This window comes from Neopsephotus bourkii, unplaced genomic scaffold, assembly GCF_033783945.1.
Source record: "Neopsephotus bourkii isolate Nb327-2 ecotype Australia unplaced genomic scaffold, CSIRO-AGI_Nbou_v1 NB_168, whole genome shotgun sequence".
Classification (NCBI taxonomy): domain Eukaryota; kingdom Metazoa; phylum Chordata; class Aves; order Psittaciformes; family Psittacidae; genus Neopsephotus; species Neopsephotus bourkii.
The window spans coordinates 5,127,102-5,140,959 of NW_026900684.1; the positions used below are offsets into that span (position 1 = coordinate 5,127,102).

Here is a 13,858-nt window from a genome sequence, read left to right on the forward strand (position 1 = left end):
AGAGCTGCTGTTGGTTTTGCCTATAATCTCTTTTTTGCACAGTATTTTGGGCTTCTGTGTGTAATTTGGTACAGGACCGGCAGGCAGTAGGAAGGATCCAGTGGATGGCCAAACGCAGCCTGTCCTAACTCACCATGTATTTTCACATCGTTCAGCAGTAGCCAACAGCTAGAATTGTTATTTCCACAGACCCCTGGCCCACATGACTGCTATAGAATCACAGAATGGTTTGGGTTGGAAGGGACCCTAAAGATCATCCAGTTCCAATCCCTGGCCATTGGACAGGGACAGCTTCCACCAGACCAGGTTGCTCCAAGCCCCGTCCAGCCTAGCTTAGAAACTCTCGTTTCTCGCAGAAAATGGACCAAACCCAAAGGGAAAACGCCAGCGTTACCTTCCCTTTCTTCTTCTGCCCGGTCAGAGGACGTGGAACCACAAAGCCCTGTGCTTGATGCCGCTACAGTGCGGGCTGGGCTGGGTGGTGCTTCGGGACAGCAAGGGGGGCAACTGCCACGCAACTGCCATTAGCAACCGCCATTAGCAACCATCCTCAGCCCGCCGCGCCGGCTGCCTCAAGGCGCTCCGCCGCTCCGCGCCGCCGGCGGCTCGGGCAGCCCGACACCAGCGAGGGCCGCGGCCGAGCTCCCGGCCTGCCGTCACTCGGCGCGGCTGGCGGGCGCCGCTTCCCGCCGACTTGCAGGCTCGCAGCCCCCTTGCCCTCAGCCCCCCGCCAGGGCGGGATGAAGCTGCGCAGCGAGCGCCTGCCCCTGGCCTCCAGCACCCAGCTCGCCCCTGAGGAATCAGGTAGGGACCCGGCCCTCGGGGCTGCCCCTTCCCCCCCACTCCCCTCAGCCGGGCCTGCCGCGTCCCTCAGCACCGCTGAGTCCCAGCAGGCGCTGTAAAGCATTTCGTGATGTGAAGGGGCCTCTCTAGTTCAGATTTGCTTTTAAGCAATTCCACAGCAAACCGAACCTTCACATGGTCCTCACCGAACTTCATCCCTTTAATGAAATAGCCCTTTCATCTTAATCCTTTAAAAGATGCAAACAGAAGGGGACCGCACCGGCTTCAGACCTTTAGTGTGCTTATCGATGCTGTTCTGTCTGTTTGGGAAAATAACCAAATGTTTGTCAATTTTTACGCAGAGAACTGCAACCGTGCTGCTTTATTTGCAAAAGCTGAGGAGCTGTTGATGAAGAGAATGGCAAGTGGAGATCCTGTGGCATGGTTTTTGAGAGGACAGCTGTACTATGAAGAGGTTGTGGTTTCCTTCTTTTACGGAAATACTACAAAGCTGACAATTTTTTAATACAATTTCAGTGGGAAGAGAGACACCTTAAACTAAAAGACATGCCTGTACCTGTTTTTTTTCCCCACAAAAAGCAGCAGGTGTTCCCCCATGTAAGTTTTTCCTGTATGGTCCCCAGGCATCTAGTGGTGGCTCCCAAGGACTGGGTGAAGAAGCAGCAGCCTGTCCCTACAGCTAACTTCCAAGCTGAGCTGGTTTTTGGCCAGCTGACTCACCAACCACCACATACTGTTTTCAGTTATGTGGTTCTGGTCCCTGACCCCAGACACAGCTTTTGATCTTTGCTCTCCCAACCCAACTGCCAGTTTTGAGTTTAGTCCCTGTATAACCAACCCTGTGTTGAGCTGTAAAAGCAGATTCTTATAAACCCTCGAGGTATAAGAATATCTCACTTAAGGGACATCAGATAGGGCAGGGCGTCTGGATTAGACATTTTTCCTCCTTGAACGAAAAAGATGGCATTTGGGAGAAGGATAAAGATGGTCAGACTGTCTTTTGGTGTCAGAGATGATGTTTTGCATACCACTACTTGTTTGGAAGTCCTGAGTGCTTCCACCCTATCCAGCTTTCTTGTGGTTGTTGACTTACTCTGCGTCTGATTTCTACAACTTCTGTAGTTGTTCTGTGCAAATTTTTGTTCTTTGTTCATGAGGGAAATGCTCCAAGTTGAGAAACTGCAAGAGAGTACATATCAGAGTGAGGCAGCCATACGTACCCTTTGTTCTGTCTTTCCCAGGGCTTGTATGAAGAAGCATTAATACAATTTGAAAAAATCAAGGATGCAGATTTTCAAGCAATGTATCAGCTTGGTGTAATGCATTATGATGGACTAGGCACTACAGAAGACCCTGTAAGTAATATAGCTATGTGATTTTTACTTTCCTTTTAATATTAGCCAATGATTACTAAGACCTTCTTTATAAGCTTGATTATTTAGTTTAAAATAAGCAGGTTTTTGATTTACAACTAGTTTCAAGAAGAACGGGTGTTTAAAAAGCATCATTAAAGATAGAGAGTTCTGAAGTAGCTCTTAAAAATAGCTATAATAAAATAGGTTCATTTGAAAAACACAGTAATTTGTATTTTCAGTTATGAATTTTAAAGGTTTGGTTGTGCTGTGTGGAAGCTGTTTTAAAATTGCTATTTGTTACTTATTAATAAGCAGCGTATATAAATGAAAATGTGTAAAAATGGAAATCAACTATATAGTTTTGCACAAAGATGTTTTTTAAGGTACTAGTCTCTAGTCTCTTAACATGGATTATGCTTCTGCCAGTGGTTGGAAGTAATATTTTAAAATCAGAGGAAGAATTACATTTTCAAGAATTCAAAGCATTCAAATTGAAAAGCCACATTTCAGAAAAGACAAATGAATTGCTGCCATAAGAAGAGTTAACTTATTGGAGAACATGACTTAAAAGAGTGGTACGAGGAGAGAATACAAATAGGGTGAAAGAAAGGGTACATAACAACATGGGAGGGGAAAAAATAATCAAACAGCATATTAACAGATCAGACTCTTGTGCTTAGAGGAGGATTGTCAGCAGAACAGAAATTATTCTGCTGTTTTTTAGAGGTGGCTCATTTGTTCTGTATGCTGTATGCCTGCATAGTTACCACATTGGTTTGTTTGCAGATAAACATGTCAGAAAAGTTTCTTTTTTGAATGTTTCAGTATGAGAGAGGTAAGAGAGGAACCTTTTGCAAAGGACTGTCTCCAGTGCATTTAAACAGGGTGTCTATGCTAAATCCTAACAGTGTAAATCTTGTTTCTGAAATACTTTTGAAGTCCCTGGATGATACACCATACATCTGCTCATACACACAGTTTGTTCTCCGTATGCTTATTTATGTCCATTATGAATTTAAGGCATTTTTAATAGAGGGACTTCAGAGTGTATTAGTGTTACCACTTTGCCTTCTGTTAAGGTTGTTTTATGATTTCAGATACATTATGCAATATGAGAAAGTTTACAGAAGATCAGTATTGAAAAAGTAGCATGTTTAGGATGTCATTTATGCAAATATAAGAGTATTTCTCAGAAAATTTTTATCAATGAAGAGGAATATATTATTAGATGAACTTTTATAAGGAAATGTTTCACATTAAAAATATGTCACAGCCAAAAATCTAGCGGCTGTTTAGTAACAAAAGATCAGTTCTGCTTTGCTGTGACACTGTTCTCCAGACTGTCCTACCAATATGCCTCAGCCTTTCTTCAGTGTGGAAAACTTACCTGTTTTGCAGAACATAGTGGATTGTCAGCTTCTTTATCTCATCCTCTTCCGAATCTGAATGTAGTAATCAAAATGTCTCAATTTTTAGGAGAGCGGGGTGAAATACATGAGGAAAATACTCTACTCTGATTCCCCAAAAGCAAGACACTTGAAGTTTGCAGCTGCATACAATCTTGGCAGAGCATATTATGAAGGATGTGGTGTCAAGCAGTCAACTGAAGAGGCTGAAAGGTAATGGCAGTCAGTAACTTTCCTGACAAATATAAGATGCTGCGTTACTTGAACTTTCTTTTCCCCATTTTCTTAGGTTGTGGCTTTTTGCTGCAGACCATGGAAATCCTAAAGCAAGCATAAAGGCCCAGAGTACTTTAGGAATGCTTTATTCTATGTCAGCTCAAAAAGACCTGAAGAAGGTAAAGGCCGCTTGTACCTTTTGAGTTTCATGAGTCCCAGTTAATCTTGACTTTACAGAAAGATTAACTGGTTCAAACTTAAACAGGCAAAGTTTAGATTGGATATAAGGAAGAAGTTCTTTACTGTGAGGGTGGCACTGGAATGGGCTGTCCAAGGAAGCTGTGAATGTTCCATCCCTTGTTGTGTTCAAGGCCAGGCTGGACAGAGCCTTGGGTGACATGGTTTAGTGTGAGGTGCCCCTGCCCATGGCAGGGGGGTTGGAACTAGATGATCTTAAGGTCCTTTCCAGCGCTATTCTGTGATTCTATATTTGTCTCTGAAAGCTGTATTTTAAGTACTTCTAGGCATTATCATCCAAGCCTGTATGAACAGATGGCCAGAATCGCTCATTTTGACTAATTTGACACTGCTGGCCAATGTGTTTTGGTGGTGGTTTTTTTTACTGGGAGTAACAGGGAGAACTGGTACTGGAATAGAATGGATTTCAGTTTTCTCAGCTTTGGTAACCTTCAGAAACCAAGGAGATGTCACTGATGATAAATGAAGCAGATTTTAAAGCCTTACAAGGATTCTGCTTTCTTTTATGTGTAAGCATTTCTTACAGGATGGTTGATACAAGAGCGTTTATGTAAACACTATGGAACAAAGTAGCTAAAGTAAATGTTTACTCCAACTTTGTGCCTCTTCTTTAGGCCTTTTTCTGGCATTCAGAAGCATGTGGCAACGGAAGTCTGGAATCACAGGGAGCACTCAGTGTTATGTATCTCTATGGACAAGGTATAGGTCAAAACACTAAGGCTGCTTTGGAGTGTTTGAGAGAAGCAGCACAACGTGGCAACATCTATGCTCAAGGTCATCTTGTGGAATATTATTACAGTAGAAAATTTTACTCAACAGCTGCTGCAGTAGCCAAAAGGTGAAAATAATTTTGATTTTTTATGGTGATTCTTTATGTAAGACCACAGTGCTCAGATTAAAATGATTAGTAAGTTCATGCTCTGGTCTCTCAGACGCAGGAGGTGTTTGAGATAATGAACTGCAAAACCTCATGTAGAAGAGGGAATAGCAACTCAATGACAAAATTAATACTGTAAGGTTCTTACTACTTTTCTTTTTGATCCTGTGGAGCAAAACAGCCTTGAACTAGAATCTTAAGTAGACCAAGTAGAAGCCCACCTGCAGCCCTGCTTTCCATGTCTCCTCAGTCCACAATCTCTATGCTTCACCACTCCCTTTTAAACCCCTACCATTATAGAACCCCAGGTTGAAAGGGACCTCAAGAATCATCTGGTCCAGCTTTTCTAGGCAAGGCATGACCTAGACTAGATGTCCCAGCACACTGTCCAGCTGAATCTTAAATCTTTTCAGTGTTGAAGAATCCACCACTTCTCTGGGGAGATTATTCCCATGGCTGATTGTTCTCATGCAAAATTCTCCTCTTATATCCAGTTGGAATCTCCCCAGAATTAACTTGAAACCATTACCTTTCATTTTTTTTCATGTGACTCCTTGTAAAAAGGAAGTCTCTGTCTTATTTGTAGCCACCCTTTAAATGCTGGAACATGGTGATAAGGTCTCCTCTGAGCCTTTTCTCAAGGCTGAACAAAGCCAGCTCTCTCAGCCTTTCCTCATACAGCAGGCTTCCCAGTCCTCTGATGATCTTCATGGTCCTTCTCTGGACCCTCTCCAGCCTGTCTGCATCTCATATAGCAGGGACCAAAACTAAATACGGTATTCCAGGTGTGGCCTGACAAGCCTCGAGCAGAGTGGGATAATGACCTGTCTCTGATACTGATGCCCTTGTTGATGTAATCCAGCATCCTGTTGGCTTTTCACATATACTGAGCCTATCCACCAGGACCCCCAGGTCCCTTCCCACGGAGCTGCTGCCCAGCCAGGTAGATCCCAGCCTGTGCTGCACTCCTGGATTATGTTTTCCAGATGCAAGACTTGTCCTTGTTGAACTTCATAAGGTTTTTGTTAGCCCACTCTTCCAGCCTAGTCAGGTCAGCCTGTTGGGTGGCTCTCTCTTCCAAAGTGTACACTTCCCACTTAGTTTGGTATCATCAGCAAACTCCATTTGGGTACACTTGATGCCACCTTCCAGATCACTTACGAAGACATTGAACAAGTGTTGGGCCCAATATTGATCTTACAGAAGCTGCATCCTGCATATGCCATTCATAGCAGCAGCTCTGTTTTTTCCTTCTTTTGCACTCTAAGGAGACTGATAGCTATTCAGTATAGTCTAGCGTGTCTCTCTTGGAATGCATCCCTTTCAGCCAGTGCTGAATGGTACATTATCCAGGCAAGTGAACAGTGCACTTCATCAGCTGCTACTATAATTGCAGCAAATAGCAATGAAATCTGATGCTACAGCCAGAAGTGCCCATTTCTGAACCAAGAGATACTGCCACCATACTTGAAACAGTTCCACTTAACTGAGATTGCAGTTGGCCTTGTGGCAAAAATGTCAGCAGTTCAACCAGTTGTATCAGTACCTTTTCTGCTAAGATTTGTTTGTGTTCATACCAACTACATGGTTTGTTACATACAAACAGTTACACCTTTGTTATGTACAAACATCCAAGCATTATGTAATTATGTACAGTATAGCATTTCTTAATACTGTGAGACTAGATTAGCTAATGGTATTTCACTTTAAATAACAATTTTGTTATCCTGTACACTTCTACTTACCCACTGCTATTGTTTGAAGTCAACCGTGCTGAACTAGAATTTCTCGCCTGATTTAACTGGGTATTGTTATTTGCATCAGCATCCTGTTGTGTATCTTTTGGAGAAGAAGTCAAAAATGCTATATATCAGAAAGATAAAAGAGGCAGTAAGTTACCTTACCTCTATTATAGTTGAATGGTTTTGCTAGTAAGTCGTTGAGGTTGTTGGTTTGGGGGGTTTTTTGTCTTTTTTCCTATTTTGTTGCTGCATTTGTTAATGGGACCAAATTAAGTGTGAGAATACTGCTCTGAACACAATCAAATGATTTAATAGGCACTGACTTGGCAGAGGGCTAGTTCAGAACAATCTTTCATACACTAATTTATAGGGAATAGGTATAAATTCAAATGACTTGCACTTCTTTTTCTTCTGTCAAGCATATAATTACTCTTTGTGTCTGGAAAGGATACAGGGCTTGGGGGGCTCTGTTTTAGGACAACAGCTAGGAAAAAAATCAGTTCCCACTTTGAAATGTTGTACCTAATACTGTAGCAACAACAACAGGTGATCATAGCGTGACAGTGAAAACAATGTTCACTTCGTCCCTCTGATTCTTGAAATGGTAAAAACAACATGCTGAAAATAAGGTGACAGTAAGCAGAGATGCAGAATAAAGAAAATAACTGAGCTGAAACAGTTGTAAGTGGTTGTCAGAAGTGGGTTTTACAATCTGATTCTGTCAGGTATGACCAAGATCTTGAGGTTACTATGATCTTGAACTTGGAATTTTACAATCACGGAATCATGGAATGGTTTGGGTTGGCCTTTTACAGATCATCTAGTTCCAACCCCTGTGCTGTGGGCAGGGACACCTTCCAACTAGATAAGGTTGCTCAAATGAATTGAAAAGCTCTGCTTTTCCTCCAGAAACACACATTTTTTTTCCATGAAGTGTTTTATTAGGAAAAATTAAAGTATGCTGCCTTTTATAAGTAGCATAACTATAGTGAAATGACTGCAGAAGTTATGTACTTGTTTTTTATTTAATGTAAAGTAAGACTAATTTCAGGTACTGAACAGAAGAATCCTCATTAGGTTGCTGAATACATATACATTTCAGCTTATTTTGGATAATGATGGAAAGGAGGTGGTGTCAAGTCGTATATGGTTTACTTCAATTATTGCTTGAGGTAGCATTATCTAAGCTAACACTGTAAATTCCATAACAGAATTACAGACCACGATGACATCAATATGCTAGCAAAGATAACCGACTGTCTTCCCACGTATGTTGCCAAGGGGGTTGCTATGGCTGCTTTCTACTTGGGTAGATGCCTCCACCTTGGCCGAGGTGTACAGCAAGATCAAGCTGCTGCTGCAAAATACTATTCTAGGGTAAGTTGGGAAAATGGGAAAATCTTTTTTAAGTCTTTAAATGTGTCTGGAAAGAGTGGTTTATGTCTCATGAAATTTGAGTGATACCTTGGGTTTCAGTCTTTAAACTTGTTTGGTTAAAGACTCGAAGATCATGTTAAAAAAAAAAACTGCGTAAGAAAATGTAGAGTTATAAAATTATATCAAAATCTACTAAAAACAGTCTGAAAGGATGCTGTCTGCCCACTTGCTTAAGCAAATATTGCATTATGGCAAACGTCAAAAAACCATCTGTGGAAACTATCACAGCAAAGATCTTGGTAACATGCAAGGTAGATTAGCTAAACCATTTGAATAATCTCATCCAAAATTGATTTGTTGTCTCTGTCATTCCCTCAAACTGGAAAACCCAAAGTTTTTCTCTGCTTTAGATTCTCTAACAATTACAACCATCATTAACAGTGCTGAAGTCAGTAATACCTGGCTGTCATACTTGGGTTTTATGTTTATAGTCTAACAATACCTGAAGATCTGCTGTTACTGACACACAGTGGCAAAAATAGGGCACATTGTTTGAAAGTTCTAAAGTTGAAGTAAAATGTCTTGCTTGAGGAAGAAGATCAACAGCGGCTTCTAGAAGGTGAATCTACTAGATAATATCAGTGATAGCTAAAGGTACAGTCAAGGCAAGATGATTAAGCCAACTGGAAGGAAGTGTAGCAAGATTGGATCTGTCCTTAAGAAAGATTATATGCTTTCTGTGCATGTAGAGACCATTTGTTTCAGCAAGTAGAATACTTCATGCCCAGCTTGGTGCAATCCAAATAAATGGAGAGTTACGTAAATGATAAATTATCAAGTAACAATTTTTGTGGCTCCTTACCCAGGGAAGCCACTGATACAAAAGACTTAGCAGAGAAGAGGTGGTGCTCTGAATGCATACTTTATAAACATTTTATTCTCCTGCTGTGAAAAGTGTTACAGAGGACAGGATGAGGAGGAGAAAGGGAAAGGAATATAAGCTGGTGTTAAGAATGCTGTAGGCAGCAGTCCAAGGAAGTGTTAAGGACTTTCACTCATGAGTCACTACCTGTACATCTGAGCCTGATACAGGAAGGCTGCTGCCTTCTTAGTATAAGGAGAGATGATTTCTATTGATTGGTGGCATGCATCTCCACTCAACAACAGAAGAGAAGTAATGGTAAATAAACAAGGAAGCTACCTGAAGCAGTAACTTGAGAACAAGTAAAAGACAAGAGTTGTGGGTGCGTTCAGTTTCTTTCGTACTTGGAAAAGAATTCCTGTGTTAACTGTACAATTATACCCACTTAAAATCAAAATCTTGTTTGCTTTTTTAATTAATTGCTCAGCTATGGTTTTGGCCTACCATTCTAAGACCCTGTCAGTTCTGAAACGCAAGAAAGAGAAGATGGGCATTCCAGGGGATACTGAAAAAGGTGATGCAAGTGAAGTAAACTGATCCTGCCTGTGAGCAGATTTAGGTTTTTGACTGTGGTGGCAGCACATGCCATATCAACAAAGAGAATAAAAAATTAAAACCAACACTACAGTCAAGTATGCTCATTTTAAATACTCATTTCTTTTCTTTAGAAAAAGGGATTTAAAGCTGTGTAGCATATTAACTCTTTAACATTTTAACAAGTTGGTTAACTTTTGTTGTAATTATCTGAGATAAAGACCTTATTAGTGTTATATTGATGTTGACAACATACAATTTTACTTTAGCCATAAACTAGAACTGCCTGTTCTGTTTTCAAAGGCGTGTCTTCTGGATCCTGATGTTGCGGCTGACCTTGAACTGGCAGCTAATCTTGGGAAAATTTAGCATTTCCTTTAGCTGTGACTGCTATATGAATGTGCTACCACAATAAACCATCTTTAATCTCCAGCAATTACAGAGTGTTCATCACTTACTGCTTGCTTTCCAACTTTAGAGGAATTACTATTTAAAGCAATCTACTGACTCTTTTATATCTAAAAACACAGCGAAAGTAAAAAGCTCACACTCTTAGATGAGGCAAAGGCAGATTTAAAAATTCTATCAAAGACTTACAGTTTATTAAGGACATTTTACTGGAGCAGATGTCCTGTGTTTTCTTCATGTCATACTGCCATATAGCACATGAATCAAACCAAAACCAAATAAAAATGGTTGTTCCCTTTTCTGCATTTTTAATATTTAAACATTCAGTTTTAATACTATGAAAAGCTTGAACCCAAACTTGTCCACTTTCCACATTCAGCCCATTCACAGTTCACAGCCATTTTAAAATCTTACCTTTGTTCTGTGTAGACTTTCTTTCACATGCTTTTCTAATGCACCTAGATCTACTTGTATCTTAACACATTTTATTCTTAGATTGCAGAGGCTTCAAGTTGGAAAGGCCTGACACAGTTCAAACCATGTGGTTTAAGCCCAGCCAGTAACTCAGAACCTTGAAGCTGCTTGCTCACTTTTCCCCTTTCTCCCTCCCTGCTCCCGGACACGTCAACTTCTAAAACTAGAAAATAAATAATACTTCCAGAACTGTAGATAAAAAATGTTAGTATGGAAATAGGCAGTATATATGTCCTCTGAACAAGGCCAGTTCTCCTCAACCTTTCATACTTCATTTAAGCTGCCTCTGGTAGTATTAGCTGAAACCTTCTGGCTGGGAGTGTGTACACCCAAGCAATGTTGTGCTGAATCTCTTATCAAAACATACTTTGATCATCCACTAGTAAATTTCACTGATTCCTTGGGTAAGCTTGCACGTTTCTAAATACCTATTTACTTGTAAAACTTTGTACATGCAGAATTTGTCTTGCTTCTTGGGATTGTGCCCTGCACGACTTGAAAACTGCCCTGAAACTGCTGGAACAGGACAGATGTTACTAAAAAGACTGATTTAAATATACCACATGGATCTTATATAGCCAGTCTTAACTGCAAGGAGTTTTTTTATGAGCACAACTGTACTGAAGGTAAAATAATGAGTGTCGCCTAGGAATTTTTGATGATGTTTAATTATTTAGATGTGCATTAAGACCTTATTTGCATATCTTTACATAAATTAAAAAAACACTGAAGACATTGTTTTCTTTCCTTTTATAAAATAAGGGAAAGAGTTGAAGGTTGTTTGAAATTGGGGTATTTGACTATAACAGCCCTGAGTAATATCAGGGAAGTTATTAGAATGGTTTAATTAAATGTCGACTTAATCATTCATAGAAGCAATTCATAAGCACTAATCTCTGAACTAACATTTAACACAGGCATTCTGTTAGGACATACCAGTTTACAACACATATTTTTGACACAGACTTCGAAGTGACGCAGATACTCCTTATGAAACCAGTGCTGTCAAACTCATTCATTAGTTGTCAGTATAGCCTCGTTATCAAGTACTGCAATCCAGCTGAGTTATTTATTGCTTACAAATGCTTCAAACTACAGAAAATCTTTGGTAAAAAGAAAATCAGTAAAATTTTCACAATAGCTTTACATGTAGTATTGCACGACAAGGCTTTTTCCATACACAAGAAAAAAGGAATGCTCAAATCCTCGGTGAGGAGATTAGAACTGTCCAACATTCATTAGTTTACCACTATAAGCAAAATTTCTTTTCATAAATGTTTAAAATATTTTCTGGTTTCTTTCACCTTATATGAACATTTATGTTTCAATCTATATTTCAAACAGAAGAGTAGTCAAATAGAACCATTTAAATAAAAATTGGCAACTATACAGCATTGTCTTGTCTACCCTACTACAGCATCAGATCTTTTCAAGTCTGTTTACTTCACAAAAAACTCAAGAAGAAAGAAAAACGCTAAAAATAATCATAGTCCTCAGCCCTCTATGGAATAGAGGAAAATAAGTTTCATGTCTATTATTGGACATAGACATTTCTCTAGTGGTCCAGTTGTGCAGATTCAAACCTAAGTGGCATTAAGCTGCTCTAAATGAGCTCTTAGCTCAGGACACAGTTCAGTTAGCAGCAGTTCCAGCAAAACCTGAAAAACAGAAATGAGTTCAGGTAAGTACAGGTGCCAAATGAGAATTTCTCCTTCCTTTCTGTCATGTTCAGAGCACCACAGATAAGAAAAGCATGAAGGGTCACTACTCATCACTCATGCAATTCCATTTCTTTCAGCCTAAAGTTAGCGTGAGCCCTGCAGATAACACAGGAAATGCCCCAAGGCTAAAAGAGGGCAAGTGCCACAGGCACAGCTGCCTTCATTCAGATGGGGATTTCCCACCCTGCATAAACTGGTGCTGTTGTGTCAAAGCTGCAGCAGCTGCATCAGGAAGCACCAGGGCATGTGCTGCCTGAGCATGCCAAGGCTGTTACCAGCTGCAGAAGCAAATGAGACAGAAGAGACTGAGGGAAAAGGTATTACAGTTGTGTCCAGCTCCATACTCCAGTCAGTCCCAACCAGCAACAAAGGAGGCCTGTCACATCCTAACTGTGAGCCAAACCTGGAACTTCCTTTCCTTTTGATTCTCCAAGGTGTCTATTTTTCTCAACTATATGAAGAGATTAGTTTATACCTCATGAAGTCTGGCAAGTTGGATGTGGTAGAGGATCTCTCTTGGACAAAGGCAAACCTTGTTTTTAAACTTAAACAGTTTTCTGTTATTCAGAATGAGTCACATGAGGTAACCAAGTACGTTTCTTTTGACTTTAATAACCAAAAATGTTTCTTGCACACAGAACAAAAGTCTAACAAATTTCTGCAAAAACACACACCCCATGCTCTAATAGAGAGTGAGCAGAGCTCAGCGATTAACAGGAGTATAAAGTTAAAAGGCTATTTTTGTGGTTACTCACATAGAGTAGGTGCTTGTTTGCCTTTCTTTCTTGCAATGCATTGAACACTTTCACTACACCATGGCGGGCATTTTGTTGTCCAACAAGACTCTGCAGAGTATCTGCAACAAATATTAATTCAGCTTACAGTGTTTCACCCATGCTAGGCAGAACCTCCAGCTAACCGTACCACCCACAAAGGAGAGGAAATAAAACCACTGCACTTCATGGCCCTTGGTTACAAGATACATAGCCCCCATTCACCCACCTTTTAACAACATAGGTTTGTTAGGTCAGGTTCAAAACACTCAAGTTACCCAAGTTTAATAAGGGTATATGCATCTCAATAACAACATTTTTATTGTTTTAACATGATATATAGTATGCCTTTTAGACAGTTCACCTCTCAGAGTCAAGTCTAATTTCATGCATTATTAAATCATTCACTTAAATATACCTTCAGCCACAAAGACAGAATTACTGCAACAGTTAAAACAGATTCAGATTGCCTCTTCACAGAAAATACTTCCCACAACTAAGTCAATTACTTATAATTTGGATTAGACAATAAATAGTGATTCAGTGCTTCATTAATTTAAGGGACATTCAGCTGTCTCCTGACACATCTCTCCAAGCTCAGAAACAACAGAACAGAACCACAAACCAGCTATAGAAGCCTATGCTAGGTAAGTAGGTGAGCATCAGAGTAAATGACAAATATTTTGCATGCATGCCTGCTGCTATTTTTGCAGTAAAAGTCAACTAATGGAAGGGGTGTCTGAGACATCTCAGCCATAAAATAGCTCGTTGAAGTACATTCTGTTCAGCTGGAGGCGAGTATCTTGGGTTCAGCTGTAGCATTCATTTTTCTCCTTCCTAGTAGCTGGTGCAGTGCTGTGTTTTCGACTTTAGTCTGAGAACAACGCTGATAACACACTGATGTTCTAGCTGTTGCTCAGTAGCACTTGCTCTGATCAAGGACTTTTCAGTCTCTCATGCTCTGCCAGTGAGGAGGGGCACAAGAAGCCAG

At 40.3% G+C, this 13,858-nt stretch overlaps 2 protein-coding genes across 5 annotated transcripts in view; one reads left to right on the top strand and one right to left on the bottom strand.

Annotated features, from left to right (window-relative positions):
- The first annotated feature begins 599 nt into the window (after positions 1–599).
- Positions 600–9,927, top strand: LRP2BP (LRP2 binding protein). 3 transcript variants are annotated; one of them, XM_061371721.1, is made up of 8 exons: positions 600–804; positions 1,146–1,258; positions 2,046–2,159; positions 3,636–3,778; positions 3,855–3,960; positions 4,654–4,877; positions 7,870–8,035; positions 9,795–9,927. In XM_061371721.1, the coding sequence occupies exons 1-8, from the start codon at positions 741–743 to the stop codon at positions 9,858–9,860; spliced, it is 996 nt and encodes a 331-aa protein (XP_061227705.1). In that variant the 5' UTR covers positions 600–740; the 3' UTR covers positions 9,861–9,927. The 3 variants fall into 3 exon arrangements, with proteins under 3 accessions (XP_061227705.1, XP_061227711.1, XP_061227713.1); XM_061371727.1 differs by lacking the exon at positions 9,795–9,927 and adding an exon at positions 8,991–9,783; XM_061371729.1 differs by lacking the exon at positions 9,795–9,927 and adding an exon at positions 9,385–9,783.
- A 1,096-nt stretch (positions 9,928–11,023) lies between these two features.
- SNX25 (sorting nexin 25) overlaps positions 11,024–13,858 on the bottom strand; it is a 77,466-nt gene continuing 74,631 nt past the window's right edge. For both annotated transcript variants that reach the window (XM_061371703.1, XM_061371710.1), the window contains 2 exons: positions 12,850–12,950; positions 11,024–12,031 (listed from right to left, as the gene is read on the bottom strand). In XM_061371703.1, the coding sequence (XP_061227687.1) occupies positions 11,957–12,031; positions 12,850–12,950 (176 nt within the window). In that variant the 3' untranslated portion in view covers positions 11,024–11,956. The remainder of the gene's footprint in view (positions 12,032–12,849; positions 12,951–13,858) is intronic.

Coding starts and splice junctions, on each gene's coding strand:
- LRP2BP (XM_061371721.1), top strand. CDS start 741: ATGAAGCTGCGCAGCGAGCGCCTGCCCCTGGCCTCCAGCACCCAGCTC. Junction 1,259..2,045: donor GACAGCTGTACTATGAAGAG/GTTGTGGTTTCC, acceptor TGTCTTTCCCAG/GGCTTGTATGAAGAAGCATT. Junction 2,160..3,635: donor TAGGCACTACAGAAGACCCT/GTAAGTAATATA, acceptor CTCAATTTTTAG/GAGAGCGGGGTGAAATACAT.